The following is a 13540-nucleotide window of genomic DNA, read 5'->3' on the forward strand; positions in this document are numbered from 1 at the left end:
TTTTCTCAGTTTTTGACAACTTTAAGAACACCTTTACACATTTTTTTACATAATTTATCTTTACTTTTGAGCAAAATTATTACTATTATGTTTATTTTCTGCATGACTTATCATTTTTCCATTATTTTGGTTCCACACTCAAATGGTACTACAAGGTCACTCCTTGAAAAACATATACATAAAAAACATACGTATATGTAGATATATAATATAACGCTATATTATATACATACCTAGAGGATTAGTCGGCGCTTACTCGGCATTTGATGGTGGCTAAAATTGTTTTTCCCGGGGTTGCTGTTGATTGATGTCGTTTTTTTGTGGGTGTGAAGGACCAATCGAGGAGCACATCGACCAATCATATTTCTGAAAGACATGAATTTGTATATCAAATCTAAATTTCATGCAGGTGGACATCTGGTAGCGAACTATGGACAATAACTAGATGTTTTTTTTGGTGAATATCCCAATTTGGAATCAATGGCTTTTTTTTTGGGTGGCCCCGCCCCAAATGATGATGTCATTGAACGATTGTGCCGCCCATTCCGCCGCCATTGCTTTGTTCGTGTAAGCACAGCAACTTCCGAGCTTTACAAATCATATAGTGTGTGTGTGTGTGTGTGAGAATAAGCTCCTCCCCCTCCCTAGCCCCGGACATTCTTAATAATACCGTTAAAAAAAGTGGACAGCTAGTTTGTTCCAACAGTGTCATCTAATTGTCAATTTTTTGGGTTTTTGGAATTTTTCCTGTGGGGTGATTTTGTTTCGTCGGCGATTAAAAAGCTTTACCATGCAGAAGAATGAATATATGATCACAGTACATTTCGGAAATAAATTATTTTTCAATGTTCATTCGGAATTGTGAATGAATTGAAATTTGCTTACATTTTTTGAAAGAAAATTTATTTATTTATTATTTTGCTGTCGGTAAGTTTCGAATAATACAAAAAATACTGAATTTATTCATTTTCTAAACTGCTTTGTCTTCACTAGGGTTGCTGGAGCCTATCCCGATCGCAGGAATGTGGGAGGAAACCAGAGTATCCAGACAAAACCCATACCAGCCCAGGTAGAACATGCAAACAAAGGTGGACCAACCTGGATTTGAACCCAGGACCTCAGAGCGCTAACCACTCAAGCTGCCAAAGTAAGTACAGTATTTTCACAACTATAAGGCACACTAAAAAGTCTTAAATTTCCTCCAAAATAGACAGGGCGCCTTATAAAATTAAATGTGTCATTCATTGAGGTTGCGCCTTTAAATGCAATGCACCTTATAGTCGTAAAAATACGATAATTTAATGAATATGCTCTACAATTATACAATACATTGTCAAATTTACAGTAATTACATCTCAAAAATGGAAAAACCACCATAATAATAATTTCTAAATCCTTTTACTTTTAGGATAATATTAATTTGGACTTATGTGGGTTTTTTTAGGGTGCAGGAATTCCTCCCACATCCTCCAAAAAATACATTTTGTTCATTTGAACACTCTAAACTGCCCTTACCTTATGATTAATTGTCCGTCTCATTTCAGGGTGCCTGAAGTCAGTTGGGGTAAGCTCCAGCACCCCCCACAATCCTCATGAGGACAAGCAGAACTGAAAAATGAAGGGACTTAATCACACAAAGTCATAAGGTATAGTCACTTGCCTCCAAAGGGTTAAAAACTAACTATCAGGATAGCTCCCTCTACTGCCCTAAAACTAAATTGACCTTATGGGATTGGCGGTGTGTCTTTAAAACAACAACGGGGAGGGAGGCGGGGTCGAGGGTGAGGGAGGACCGAGGGAGGACCGGGAAGGGGGGGACGCTCCACAAGCCGACGGAGAAGCGGAACAACACAGGCAGAAAAGCACGGCGAACCCCGGCAACAACAACAACCACCGCGCCCTCAACCTTCCTTTCTTTGGTTTTGCTTTACTCTGTTACAGTCACAACTTGTAGGATTTACACCGTACAACTTTAGGAACTTTAGCCCAAAGGTAAGTTCTTTTGACTTGTTTTAAGTATTTTTATTTGCCCGTAAAAGTATGACGCCGATGACCTCATTGTCAGCTTTTTCTCGATCGTTAAACGTCACTTGGAATTGTCCGATTGTTAAATGGCTTCTCTGGCCGAGTGAAAACAACAATAGAACCATCCATAAGCCCCCACCCCCTTTCACCCTTATTATTTTCTCCCCATGGTACATGAATATCATTAAAAGTATTAAAAATGTAAAAAAAAGGATTAAATACTAAATTTTTTGAGTAATGACATCAAGGAATAATACCTGTATCAACCGGCCAATGAAAAGAGTTCTTTAAATGAAGCATATGCATTAAAAGTATCACTATTTTTATATTTTAATATAAAGTGGATGGAGTTTATTGGTAGATTCAATTAGTTATTTGACAGATTTATGTTTTAGTGAGTTTTTACGGTCATGATTTATGTGGTAGTGTCTCGTAAAGTACAGTAGTTTTTTTTTTAGTCCAACAGCATAAAATGATTTAATCAAGGACAGATGGACTGGATGGCTCGCTTTCCAAAAGTTATTATATAACTTGTAATACTCTGCGTACAAGCAGTTTTTTTTGAGCTGTGAGATCACAACCAGACATGTACAACTGCTTAACTCGGGGTTTACTGATTAAAAATGGAAGAATACAACATATTTGCTATTAAAAAGTTGTATAAAAGTCCTCACAGATCAAATCTTAGTTGGGTTTAAATCTAAAAAGCCATTTGGATTGGCTCAAAGCCCAGACCTTCTAATTATTATCACTAATTCTAAAAATAAATATTTGGAAAATAGCCCAGAAATATAATTATGTTAATGCATGAGGAAAATTCTCTTAAATCAAGAATACTTTACACAAAAAATACCACAATCGCACTAAATGCTAATGGTTTTAATCATTTAGAATATCTCAAAGGTAGGTCTAAATTATTGGGTTATTTTGGATTAATATGCAGAAAATGTTATCAAAAATATTTGTAATTTATTTTTTATGTGTAAAATCACCCTGGTTTAGCAGATTTAACTGTTAACTTGTGAACATTTCATAAAATAAAATAGACTTTAAGCTATTGCCACGCCTATGCTAATTTAAAGTAAATAAAGTAAATTAGTATTTAGAACAGCTTCTGTATTTAACAACAAATATTTGAACATCAATGTTTCAGCAACACATAGACAGAAAATAAAATAATAAGTATAGTTTTACAATAAAATACAAATAGAGGCAATTTACCTGATAATTTTGTGTATTTTCATGTACTTGGAACTCGCTACTTGGTGCCGAAACCTGGGAACAAAAGAACAACATATTAGGAGATACATTTTTCTAGCATTTTATTACTTTAGATTTTTATTTTTGTAATCATTCTTCTTAGAAAGCCAATTACTCATTTTAAAAAGTATTAACATTAGCGTAATAACAGAAACTTCTTGTGCTAGACATTAAATACTATTCATGTGACTAGCTCGAGATTCCAGTGAAAATTCATTGAATTAATGTGGCTTTTGTTGACGTTTTGTATGGTCTTGATGATGGATTTATTTCTGGAATTAGTCTAAAAATAGTAGGAAAAGTATCTTATAATGTAGTCAGATTCTCTACCACTTTTAGTGAGAAAGTTCTAGTTTTTACAGAATTTTGGAGTACTTTGGAAGGATTATTTGTGATTAGCATTGAGTATTTAACCAACTGACAACTGTATGATGTTCAGTTTGCAGTATTTTCAACAATAATTACTTGGAACATTTGTTGGCGACTAGTTTTTCAGGTCTAACTCTGAATTATTTGGTTAACCAATTATTCAAAGCTAGAAAACTTTCAACCACAATGCTAATTAAAATCTTACCTTCTATTCTTTGACTTCATTACCGTAATACCTTGTCTGGTTGGTTTATTAGCGTAAGGTAAATTAGGAACATTTTGTCTAGACAAATATGTCTTCAGTCGGCACACCTTGTCCATCGTACGTCCTCTGAAATGCTTTGTATGTTATGCTAACTTAATTTAGTCAGTAGTGTTAAAGCTTTTGGGCTGTATTGTGTTTTTGGGTTTTATTGTTCTTGTTGTTTACTTTCTTTGACATGTTTGGTGTCAAGGAGTGTTGAGTGACATCCACACCTAGAAACTGTTGTTGTATTGACTTGATAATTAGCATCCCAGCAAAATATATCTAGTTAAAACATTCTATTTTCCTTTTACCGTTCACCTAACTTGACTTACAGTATTTTCCCATTTCCTTGGGTGTTCCTACATGGTCTTACCCTTCTTTTTTCCTACTTCTACCTCCGTTTAAAAGTTTTCCAGGTAAACTTTAACAAACCCAACGACCCTTGAACTCATCCCTTCATTTCCGTTAACAGACTTTGCACTTTTCCTTATAAAGAGTCGCTACTTTCCAAGTGTTTCCCAACGTTATCTTATGCAAAAACCTCAAAATTCTCAGAACTAGGCTTCTTCAGTCTTTACCCGATTTACGATCTGTCCGTAAATGTCAGGCTGAATCACGTTTCCTTGTTATTCCACGTCGGATAGCCAAACTTTAAAAGTGAGTGTGCTCACTCTGTCTTCTTAAGCAACTACTAAGTGCACCCCGCCACCCTCCGTATTGAAATCCATTATCCTTTGTTTTGCCGTTCCAGTGGCTCAGATAGTTAATTCAATGACTTGGCCCACAGGGCCCTCGCATGAATGCTCCCCATTTATCAAAAGAGTCGCAGCAAGAGAGCCGGTGTGCTGCCCGCACTTGCTATAATCCCTTTGCCGAGACCGTAATGAGGTTCAACGCCACCTCCCCTTGCGTCTGAGCTCTTCTTTTCCCATTTCTGGCGTCCATAGCGAGCACGGTCAAGGTTGCTAATACGCTGGAAGCTCTCAAGTTGAACATTATTCTCAATGAAAGGGAGTTTTGCTACCATATCAGGGCTTACAAGTAATGGTTTCCATTGCGTTGAAATGTTGATGATATGAGAATAAGATCTTACTGTTGGGGGTGGGATTTTATAATGTTAAATGTTGCTTTGTTGAAGATTATGTCCAGGTTTATTCCACTTTTTCATTAGGATACATTTGTTTCTACTGAAACTGGAGCAGTGTAGAAAAGTTTATTCCACTTTTTTATTGGAAAACATTCGTTTCTTCTGAAACCGTTGTAGTTTATTCCACTTTTTCATTGGAATGAAATTGTTTCTTCTGAATCCGGTGCAGTGTAGAAAAGTTTATTCCACTCTTTCATTGGAAACATTTTTTCTTCTTTAACTGGTGCAGTGTAGAATATTTTATTCCACTTTCTCATTAGAATACATTTGTTTCTTCTGAAACCGGTGTAGTTTAGAGAAATGTATTCCACTTTTTCATTGGAATAAATTAGTTTCTTCTGAAACCGGTGCAGTGTAGAAAGGTTAATTCCACATTCCCATTGGAATAAATTTGTTTCTTCTGAATCCGGTGCAGTGTAGAAAAGTTTATTCCACTTCTCCATTGGAATAAATTTGCTTCTTCTTAAAGTTGTGCTGCGTAGAAAAGTTTATTCCACTTTTTCGTTGAAATAACTGTTTCTTCTGAAACTGGTGCGGTGTAGAAAAGTTTACTCCACTTTTTCATTGGAATACATTTGTATCTTCTGTTGCATTTTTTTTTTTTACATCCAGCAAATAGCCTTCTTGTGTTGGGTTTGTTTTTTTGACTGGCCACATGTCCGCCAAAACCCACCAACCCAGTCAGTCAGTCAGTCAGCCAGTCAGCCTGCCTACCACCCTCAAACACTTTGTCCAGTCATGCACGAGTAAACGCTTCATAAAAGGCCAGCTTGGCTGTAAGCGCACAGAAATAATTTCCAAGCTTGTCAGGTGATGATTTTGTTGCACGGAGCGTTCGGGAAAGCGGCCAAAAACAAGAGTTTAGCAGTCAAATGGAGGATAGTGGGCCAGCGGACATGCCTTTTTTTGCAATGTTGGGCCTAACGTGATCGAGGTGGGGGGGGGGGGGGGGGGGGGGCAACCAGGCCTGGGCATGTTGGGTTTATTTGTGGGAAAAAACAATGACCTATAGAAATATATGCCGTTTGTCTAGCGAAGACTGATTGTAGTTAGAATTATTGGTGTCAGGTACTGTAAGGTTTGGAAAGGGTAAGATGGGTTAAAACTAGGGTTTTAGGGTCGGATAGTTGGTTTGAATTTAATGTTTTTTTTACATTTTACATTTAGAATTTAGGGTTTTAAGTCGGGGTTGATGTAGTAAGATCTGGTTTGGGTTTTTGAGAATGGGGTTTTCTGATGTATGGTGGTTGTAAGGTAGTAATTTGGGTACTTTGAAAGAGGTTGTCAATATTTTAAACCAGTCAAGACTTTAGAAGTGAGCTTGGTAGTCAGATTTTTAAGATAGGTTTTGAACTTAGAGTCTTAAAGTGAGTCTGGGATGCCAACTTTGTCATTTGAAAGCCAAAGGTAAGAGTTTCAGATGCTGTTAATGTCGGATTGGATGTTTGGGGTTTTCAGTCTGGGTTTCTAGGGTCAGATTTTGAAAGTAGGGTGTTCCCCCAATAAGTAATCTAGAGTAACTTGGTCCTGGGTATTTATTTGCAGATCTTTGTACTTAGTGCCAATCGGGGTTAGGCTCTACAAATCAAAACATACCTTTGATTTGCTGTGACAGCAACAGGAAATTTGGCATGCATTTAAACATGAACGAATCATTCCTCCATACATGCTAGACCAGTTCACCTCTGAAAACCAAGTTGTGATGCACTATGTCCTTTGTCTACTTCTTCTAGTACACACCTAGGTGTCATAATTATCTGACTGAGCACTCGACCGGAAATGAAACCCAACGGGAAGAACAGGTTTTCATTCATTAGCAACCAACCTACAAATATTCGTCAAGTACTTCTTTGGTCACAAAATCCTTGGAGTCAAAAGCTAGGCTAGTCAAATGCTAACTCTGAGCTATATAGCATCTATTTTAACACATTTTATGTCAGTTTTTGGATGTAAATTAGCACTTCAATGGGTTAGAAACGTAGAAATGGATTACACAGTGAGAAAATGATAAGTTCTTTGTCAGAGAAGATTGCTATTGTCGTTGTAGTTCATTTGCATGTCAATGTTCTCAACCAACGCTACGAACAATAGGCTCAATTGTGTTATTTTTTTCTAGAGGTTAAATAAAGCCAAGGTTGTCTTGGCAGTAACTTGGTATAAATGTCTATTATTTCAAGGGAGATGACAAAGACAAGAGAGTCTACTGTGACTTTGCCTTTTGACCGTTGTACGATTGTCAACCATTTGGGTGGTTAGTTGTTAATAAAAGATGGAGATGAAAAATTTAATAGAGACGAAAATAAAATGGTGGTAGAGTTTCAGTAGACTGGAAACTGTCGGGTGAAGATTGGCGGTGGGAAAAGTAAAAAATGAGGTTATGTAACGACGTTGGATGAGAGTTGTGATGTCATCCAGGGCGAGCCGAGGTGACACCACGATGCCCTTAATCATTCATGAAACGCCCCCCCGTCTCTGCCCGTCTCCGCTTGAGTTGGTGTCATGTGGTACAGCGGGTGCCCGGTTACGTAAAGGAATTACTCTCGTTTAGCAACAATGAAATGACAATTAGAGGGACTACAATCGGCAATTATTGATGAGTTCTCAAACATAATAAATCAGAAAGGAGACTCGACCCAAAATATTTTACAGTAGTTGAGCATCAGTGTATTTCAATGGGATCAGGACCCCCAAAAATGCGTAAAAAAGCCCTTTTTGTCAGCTATAATAACTTAACTAAAAATGTAATATTGTTAAATAAATTACATTAAAAAGAATACTAAAAATGTAATATCGATAAATCAATTATTTAACAAACTACTACAAATGTAGTATCGTTAATTAAATTATTTTAAAAATAGTAAAAATATAATATCGTTAAATCAATTATTTCAAAAATACTACAAGTGTTATACCGTAAAATAAATTATTTTAAAAAAATACTGAAAATGTAATATTGTTAAATAAATACATGTATGTATATGTATATACACATACATACATGTATGTATATATACATATATACATGTATGTATATATACATCTATAATGTATGTGTATATACATATATACATGTATGTATATATACATGTATCTATATGTATATATATATATACATGTATGTATATGTATATATATACATATATACATGTATGTATATGTATATATATACATATATACATATATACATGTATGTATATGTATATATATACATATATAGATGTATGTATATGTGTGTGTTTATATATATATTTATATATGTATATATGTGTGTATAGATCTCATTTACATTAGTGTAAAGTTGCTTTACTTACAGTTTTAGCTTTTCATCAAGCAAGTCTCCACCATATGGCTGTAAAACAATCATGCTAATGTTGTCATAATATCTCATGATGCTCCCCCCATTGATTCGCAGCAGAGTTATGCATATGTGGGCTGGAGCCTGCGGTCTAAAAACACAACGTCAGTAACACTTAGTACATTTCTAGCACACACAAGCGGGTGTTAACGTCTCTCTCTCCGGCGGTGTGCTTTTTTTATGATTCAGGACTCACTGGCCTGCTAATTCGACTAAAGCGTATTCGTAAAAGCTGCTTTTTTTCTGGATCATAGCTCAACTACTAGATTGCCCTTCTGGCTGGAACCAAAAGTGTCGAGGCTTAATCGTGAGTCCGTTTAAATAGCGTTGTTTTTTTATCAAATATAGTTAAGTTGTCAACTTCAAACTTCAAAGTTTTCTGGCGCGAAACCATACTTTGTGTATCTGTCTTAAGACCCTTAGTGTCAAGAAGTCTTGATCCCATTAGTAACACTTGTAAAATAGCACATTAGCAGCATACACAAGTGGCTCTTAAAAAATCTCTCCAGTGAGTACTTTATGATCTCGGAGTCACTGACCAGCTAATCTCGCTTTAACCGCTATTTGCTATTAGCCGCTATTTTTTTTTTTATGGATCATAGCCACCTTTGATTTGTCAAAACAATCTCGTGAGCTTTGAAGTTTCGCAGGTGAAACCAGAAACCGAAACGACTCGACCCAGACTGTAAGACGATCCCAAAAAATGTCGTTCTGCTTCATTTTTTTGTGTTTTTCTCTTTCCAGTGTTCAGTTTCCAGTCTTGCAGTTACGTAACAACCAATGGGAACCAAGCAGGGCCACCTGTTAGCGCTTTTTGTAAAGAAATGGAGACAAAGGAGTTCTTTGCAGGGTTATGTAACATCATTACAGACTCAGTGACACGTAGAGGACTTGGTTATGGAGTAACAATGGTCCATATTTGGACAAATTGAGTCTGGCGTTGTCGTTTTCAGAAGCGTTAATGATGTCAGAGGGAATAGCTCTTCAAGGAAAGTAGCGGTGGACGGAATCTGGTCTTAAAATTCATCTTTTGGGTTGTTGCGTAGTGACAAATTCACTGTTTTGACAATGAGAATTGTTGTGATTAAAGTTTGATGAGTGAAACACATTGGAATTTTGCAATTAAGCCATCCACAATGAAACTACTCTGCTTTTTTTCCAATCAAGCAGCCTTTCAGCTGTTAGGAAACCACTAAGAATGTTAAGAATTCAGGAAGTTCTTCAAATAACAATCCGGCACCCCCAGCTGAGAGAAAATGCTACATACTATGTACAAACAGCTGTTTTGAATACTTAGTAATCTGACATTTTCTTGTTTTTCCACAGACTGATTCAACTTGGGCATGTCATTCCAACTATAAGAACCAAAATGGCCACTGAAATGACCAAGCAAGTGGATGGTTTTTGACCAAAGACGTCTACAAAGTACTAATTGGAGGATTTACGGACTGGGAAAGAAAACAACTTGATTCACTGGGATAAAAAGCCAAGTGTCAATCATGCCTATCCTTAAACAACTGGTCCATTCCACCCAATCCAAACGGCGTTCCCGCGCCGACCTGACGGCGGAGATGATCAGCGCCCCGCTAGGCGACTTCCGGCACACCATGCACGTAGGTCGTGGCGGCGATGCCTTTGGCGACACTTCCTTCCTCAGCACTCGCTCAGGCGAGGCTCCACCCCCTCCACCTTCCACCCTGGGATCCAAGTCCTCGCTTCTAGCCCGCACTTTCCGCGGCAGCAAACGCTCGCACTCCGTCAACCGAGGAGACAGTTACGAGTACGGCGCCACTTCTGGATCGGCCAACTTTGTAAAAAACGCCATTTCCTTGCCTTATCTTAATCGCCATGAGAACGAGGCCAGAATGCGGGGGCCTATCGTCCCCATGCGGGGGTCCCTTAACGTCCCGGTGGCTATGGCTACCTTCGACACGGAATTCGACGAACGCAACTTCGGCGACCTATCCGATCTGCCGCCATCCTTGCCCAAGGGCGGCGGCGTTGGCGGGATGAAGCATGCCGAGTCCATGATGTCCTTCCATGTGGATTTGGGTCCCTCCATGTTGGGGGACATTCTAAGCGTGATGGAGAAGAAAAGCCCAGAGGATGACGACTTGGGTTTTGAGGAGGGTAAGGGTAGCGAAGGCCACGGTTCCCCCGCGCACATCCCGCTAATCGATGACGATTCAGTTCCCGAGGAACGGCGTCCACCCGCCAGACCACCCCGAATGATGATCTACCAACAGAAAGTGATGGTAGCTCCGTACAGCCCTGAGTTTGACACTAGGAACACGAACCAGGACTTGGATAGCTCGTCCGTGTCCAGTTCAGGTTCTACCACCGAGGAAAAGACACCCTACCTCCATCACAACGATACGGACAGCGCCAAGTATAGCTCGCCCCGTGGGGATGATGACTTCTCTTTCATGGACGAGGATGAAGACGATGAGATCCGAGTTTAGGACCAATAAGTGAACTTAATTCCACTGAAGGACCTCCCGTCAACCCATTCGAAGCCGTCTGTGGTTTGAAAACTGCCATGTTGGAAACTAAAGAACATTGAAGACTCTAAATTGTCCTCTTGTGGGATTGTCCATGCAATTTGTGCCCTAGATTTAGCCGTCAAACTGTCAAAATGTCCGCTATCTCTTGGCTAAGATGGGGTTGGCCGTGACCCAAATGAAGAGAAGCACTTTAGTCTTAATGGGTCGGATTGCACTTAAAATGAGTTGCATCTTGAGGACTTTTGAAGACAGAATGTTGAAGATAGGATGAAGAAGAATATGTATGGGATTTGGTGGTGGCCTCATATATAATGTTAGCTAAGCAAAATGGCCTCCAGTGGGAAGTTCCTCTCTTAAAGGGACGTCATTGTGACGGTATTCGCTTCAGGACTAAACGGGGAATCAAGAGATGGGTGTCTACCTGTGTGAGTGGGTGTGCGTGTGGGTATGTTTGTGTGAGAGTGTGTGTGGGTATGTTTGTGTGGGTGTATGTTTGTGTGTGTGTGGGTATGTTTGTATATGTGTGGGTATGTTTGTGAGTGTGTGGGTGTGTGGGTATGTTTGTGTATGTGTGGGTATGTGGGTGGGTGTGTGGGTATGTGGGTGGGTGTGTGGGTATGTGGGTGGGTGTGTGGGTATGTGGGTGGGTGTGTGGGTATGTTTGTGTGGGTGGGTGTGGGTATGTTTGTGTGGGTGGGCGTGGGTGTGTGGGTATGTGGGTGTGTGTGGGGTATGTTTGTGTGCCTGGGTATGTGTGTGGGTATGTGTATGTTTGTGTGCGTGGGTATGTGTGTGGGTATGTTTGTGTGTATGTGTGGGTAAGTTTGTGTGAGTGTGTGGGTATGTTTGTGGGTATGTGTGGGTAAGTTTGTGTGAGTGTGTGGGTGTGTTTGTGTGTGGGTGTATGTGTGGGTATGTTTGTGTGTATGTGGGTATGTTTGTGTGTGTATACTCACCAGCCACAATTTTAGGTACACCCGCATTCGAAAACAATTGCTTTGTAATAGGACTATAGGAAAAAAATATATCAACTCTGGGGAAATGTGAACTTGTATTTTAAGGTGGAGTTTGCATATAAATATTTGATCTAATAATATTTTGGATTCACTTTATAGATAACATTACTAATACATAAAATATTTAGAGAGATGCATGCTACAGCCACCAATCTTTTATTTTGAATATATGAGCTATTATTTTTCTATTCAAGAGGTTGTAGTTTGCACATTTGACTATTTTAGAAAAAAACAATAATAATGATTATATTTTATACTATATCACAATAGCATATATATTTTTAACAATGGAAAATAATTGGTATTGTATGTTAACATCATTACATATCTTATATGGTTTTAGTTCGGATATTTTTGCCAATATTTGTGACAACCCAAATGTAAAAATTTACGAAAATTACGAAGGTGTACCTAATGTTGCGTACCGGGTGTTGTAATTTAATCCGTTTATTTTTTAGCAACAGATCATTTTCCTGCAGTTCCATTTCTGTCTGTTTTTTGGAATTTTTTGTGTGCCAAAAAATGCTGGTTTTTCCATCAAAAAATGCTTGTGAAATTGCTGCAATGACAAAACAACGAATAATTATTGCATCCAATTGCTGTGAGATGCCACCTGAAAACGGCATGGACTTGATTTTTGGTGATTATGACAAAAAAAGCTGCAAAAAAATGAGTCTATTAAAATATTCCAACAGCTGTGTAGAGGTATTTTTTCTTATATGTGCCATCCTTCGTTTTTTTTGGTCCTTTTTAAAGCACAATAACACTATTTGACACTTCTTTGTCAATAAATGGCGATGTGAGAAATTTTTTTGTCGACATTGGGTCTTCATTTAGATAAAAAAATTGGTTTTGAGACATTCATAATTACCTTACGATGGAAGAACTGTAAAAAAACGAGTTTTTGAAGGATATATTAAGTACTTACAATGCTTGTCATCAGTGGTAAACTGGCGCCGTCTAGTGGTGATGCCTCCTTAGTTTGGGCCTGTTTAAAATAAATGATAATTTGTTTAGTTGTCTTAGAAAATGTTTTTAAAAAAACGACATAGTATAGTAAGGCTTTTTCTTCTAAAATAAAACAACATGGTATAGTAAGGCATTTTTCTGAAAAATGACATACTATAGTAAGGCCATATTTCCTCTAAAAAACGAAGTAGTATAGTAAGGCATTTTTTCCTCAAAAAACTACATAGTATAGTAAGGACGTTGGATTAGAATCTAAATTGAGAACAGGTCCAAATCAGGAGTGAGTTCCAATCCAGCATGAGGAGCCCTTGTCTTGTTTACCAATGGAGTTGAGGTAATAAATGGACAAATATGACTTTTGATAATATCTTCTTGTGATCATCATAGGTCCTGAATCTTTGGTGGAAACAAGTTCAAATCAGGAGTGAGTTCCAATCCAGCATAAAGTGCTCGTCTTGTTTACCAATGGAGTTGAGGTAACGAAGAGAATAAATCTGACTTCTGATTCTTCTTCTTTTATGTGTTGCTGTGTTCCAGTGGCAAATACATTGGGACAGAACCTGAAATGGAAACTGGTTTAAATCAGGAGTGAGTTCAAATCCAGCACTTTGTCTTGTTTACCAATGGAGTTGAGGTAATAAGTGGACA

The 13540-nt window shown here is 38.1% G+C and overlaps 1 protein-coding gene and 1 long non-coding RNA gene across 4 annotated transcripts in view; one reads left to right on the plus strand and one right to left on the minus strand.

The window, feature by feature from the left end:
• Positions 1-13540, minus strand: part of LOC144211268 (uncharacterized) — a 30352-nt gene that overhangs the window by 11742 nt on the left and 5070 nt on the right. For all 3 annotated transcript variants that reach the window (XR_013329565.1, XR_013329567.1, XR_013329566.1), the window contains exons 2-6: positions 12852-12911; positions 8360-8494; positions 3247-3300; positions 1516-1608; positions 234-366 (exon numbers count right to left, since the gene is read on the minus strand). This is a non-coding gene — a long non-coding RNA (uncharacterized LOC144211268). The remainder of the gene's footprint in view (positions 1-233; positions 367-1515; positions 1609-3246; positions 3301-8359; positions 8495-12851; positions 12912-13540) is intronic.
• cdc42ep4b (CDC42 effector protein (Rho GTPase binding) 4b) lies at positions 1826-11497 on the plus strand. Its single transcript, XM_077738361.1, has 2 exons — positions 1826-1992; positions 9730-11497. Exon 2 carries the CDS (start codon positions 9903-9905, stop codon positions 10863-10865), a length of 963 nt encoding a protein of 320 aa, XP_077594487.1. The 5' UTR covers positions 1826-1992; positions 9730-9902; the 3' UTR covers positions 10866-11497.

The sequence above is a fragment of the Stigmatopora nigra genome, chromosome 18, assembly GCF_051989575.1.
Source record: "Stigmatopora nigra isolate UIUO_SnigA chromosome 18, RoL_Snig_1.1, whole genome shotgun sequence".
Taxonomy (NCBI): Eukaryota; Metazoa; Chordata; class Actinopteri; order Syngnathiformes; family Syngnathidae; genus Stigmatopora; species Stigmatopora nigra.

Excerpts from the sequence above, each read along its gene's own strand:
- cdc42ep4b (XM_077738361.1), top strand. The coding sequence starts at position 9,903 with ATGCCTATCCTTAAACAACTGGTCCATTCCACCCAATCCAAACGGCGT.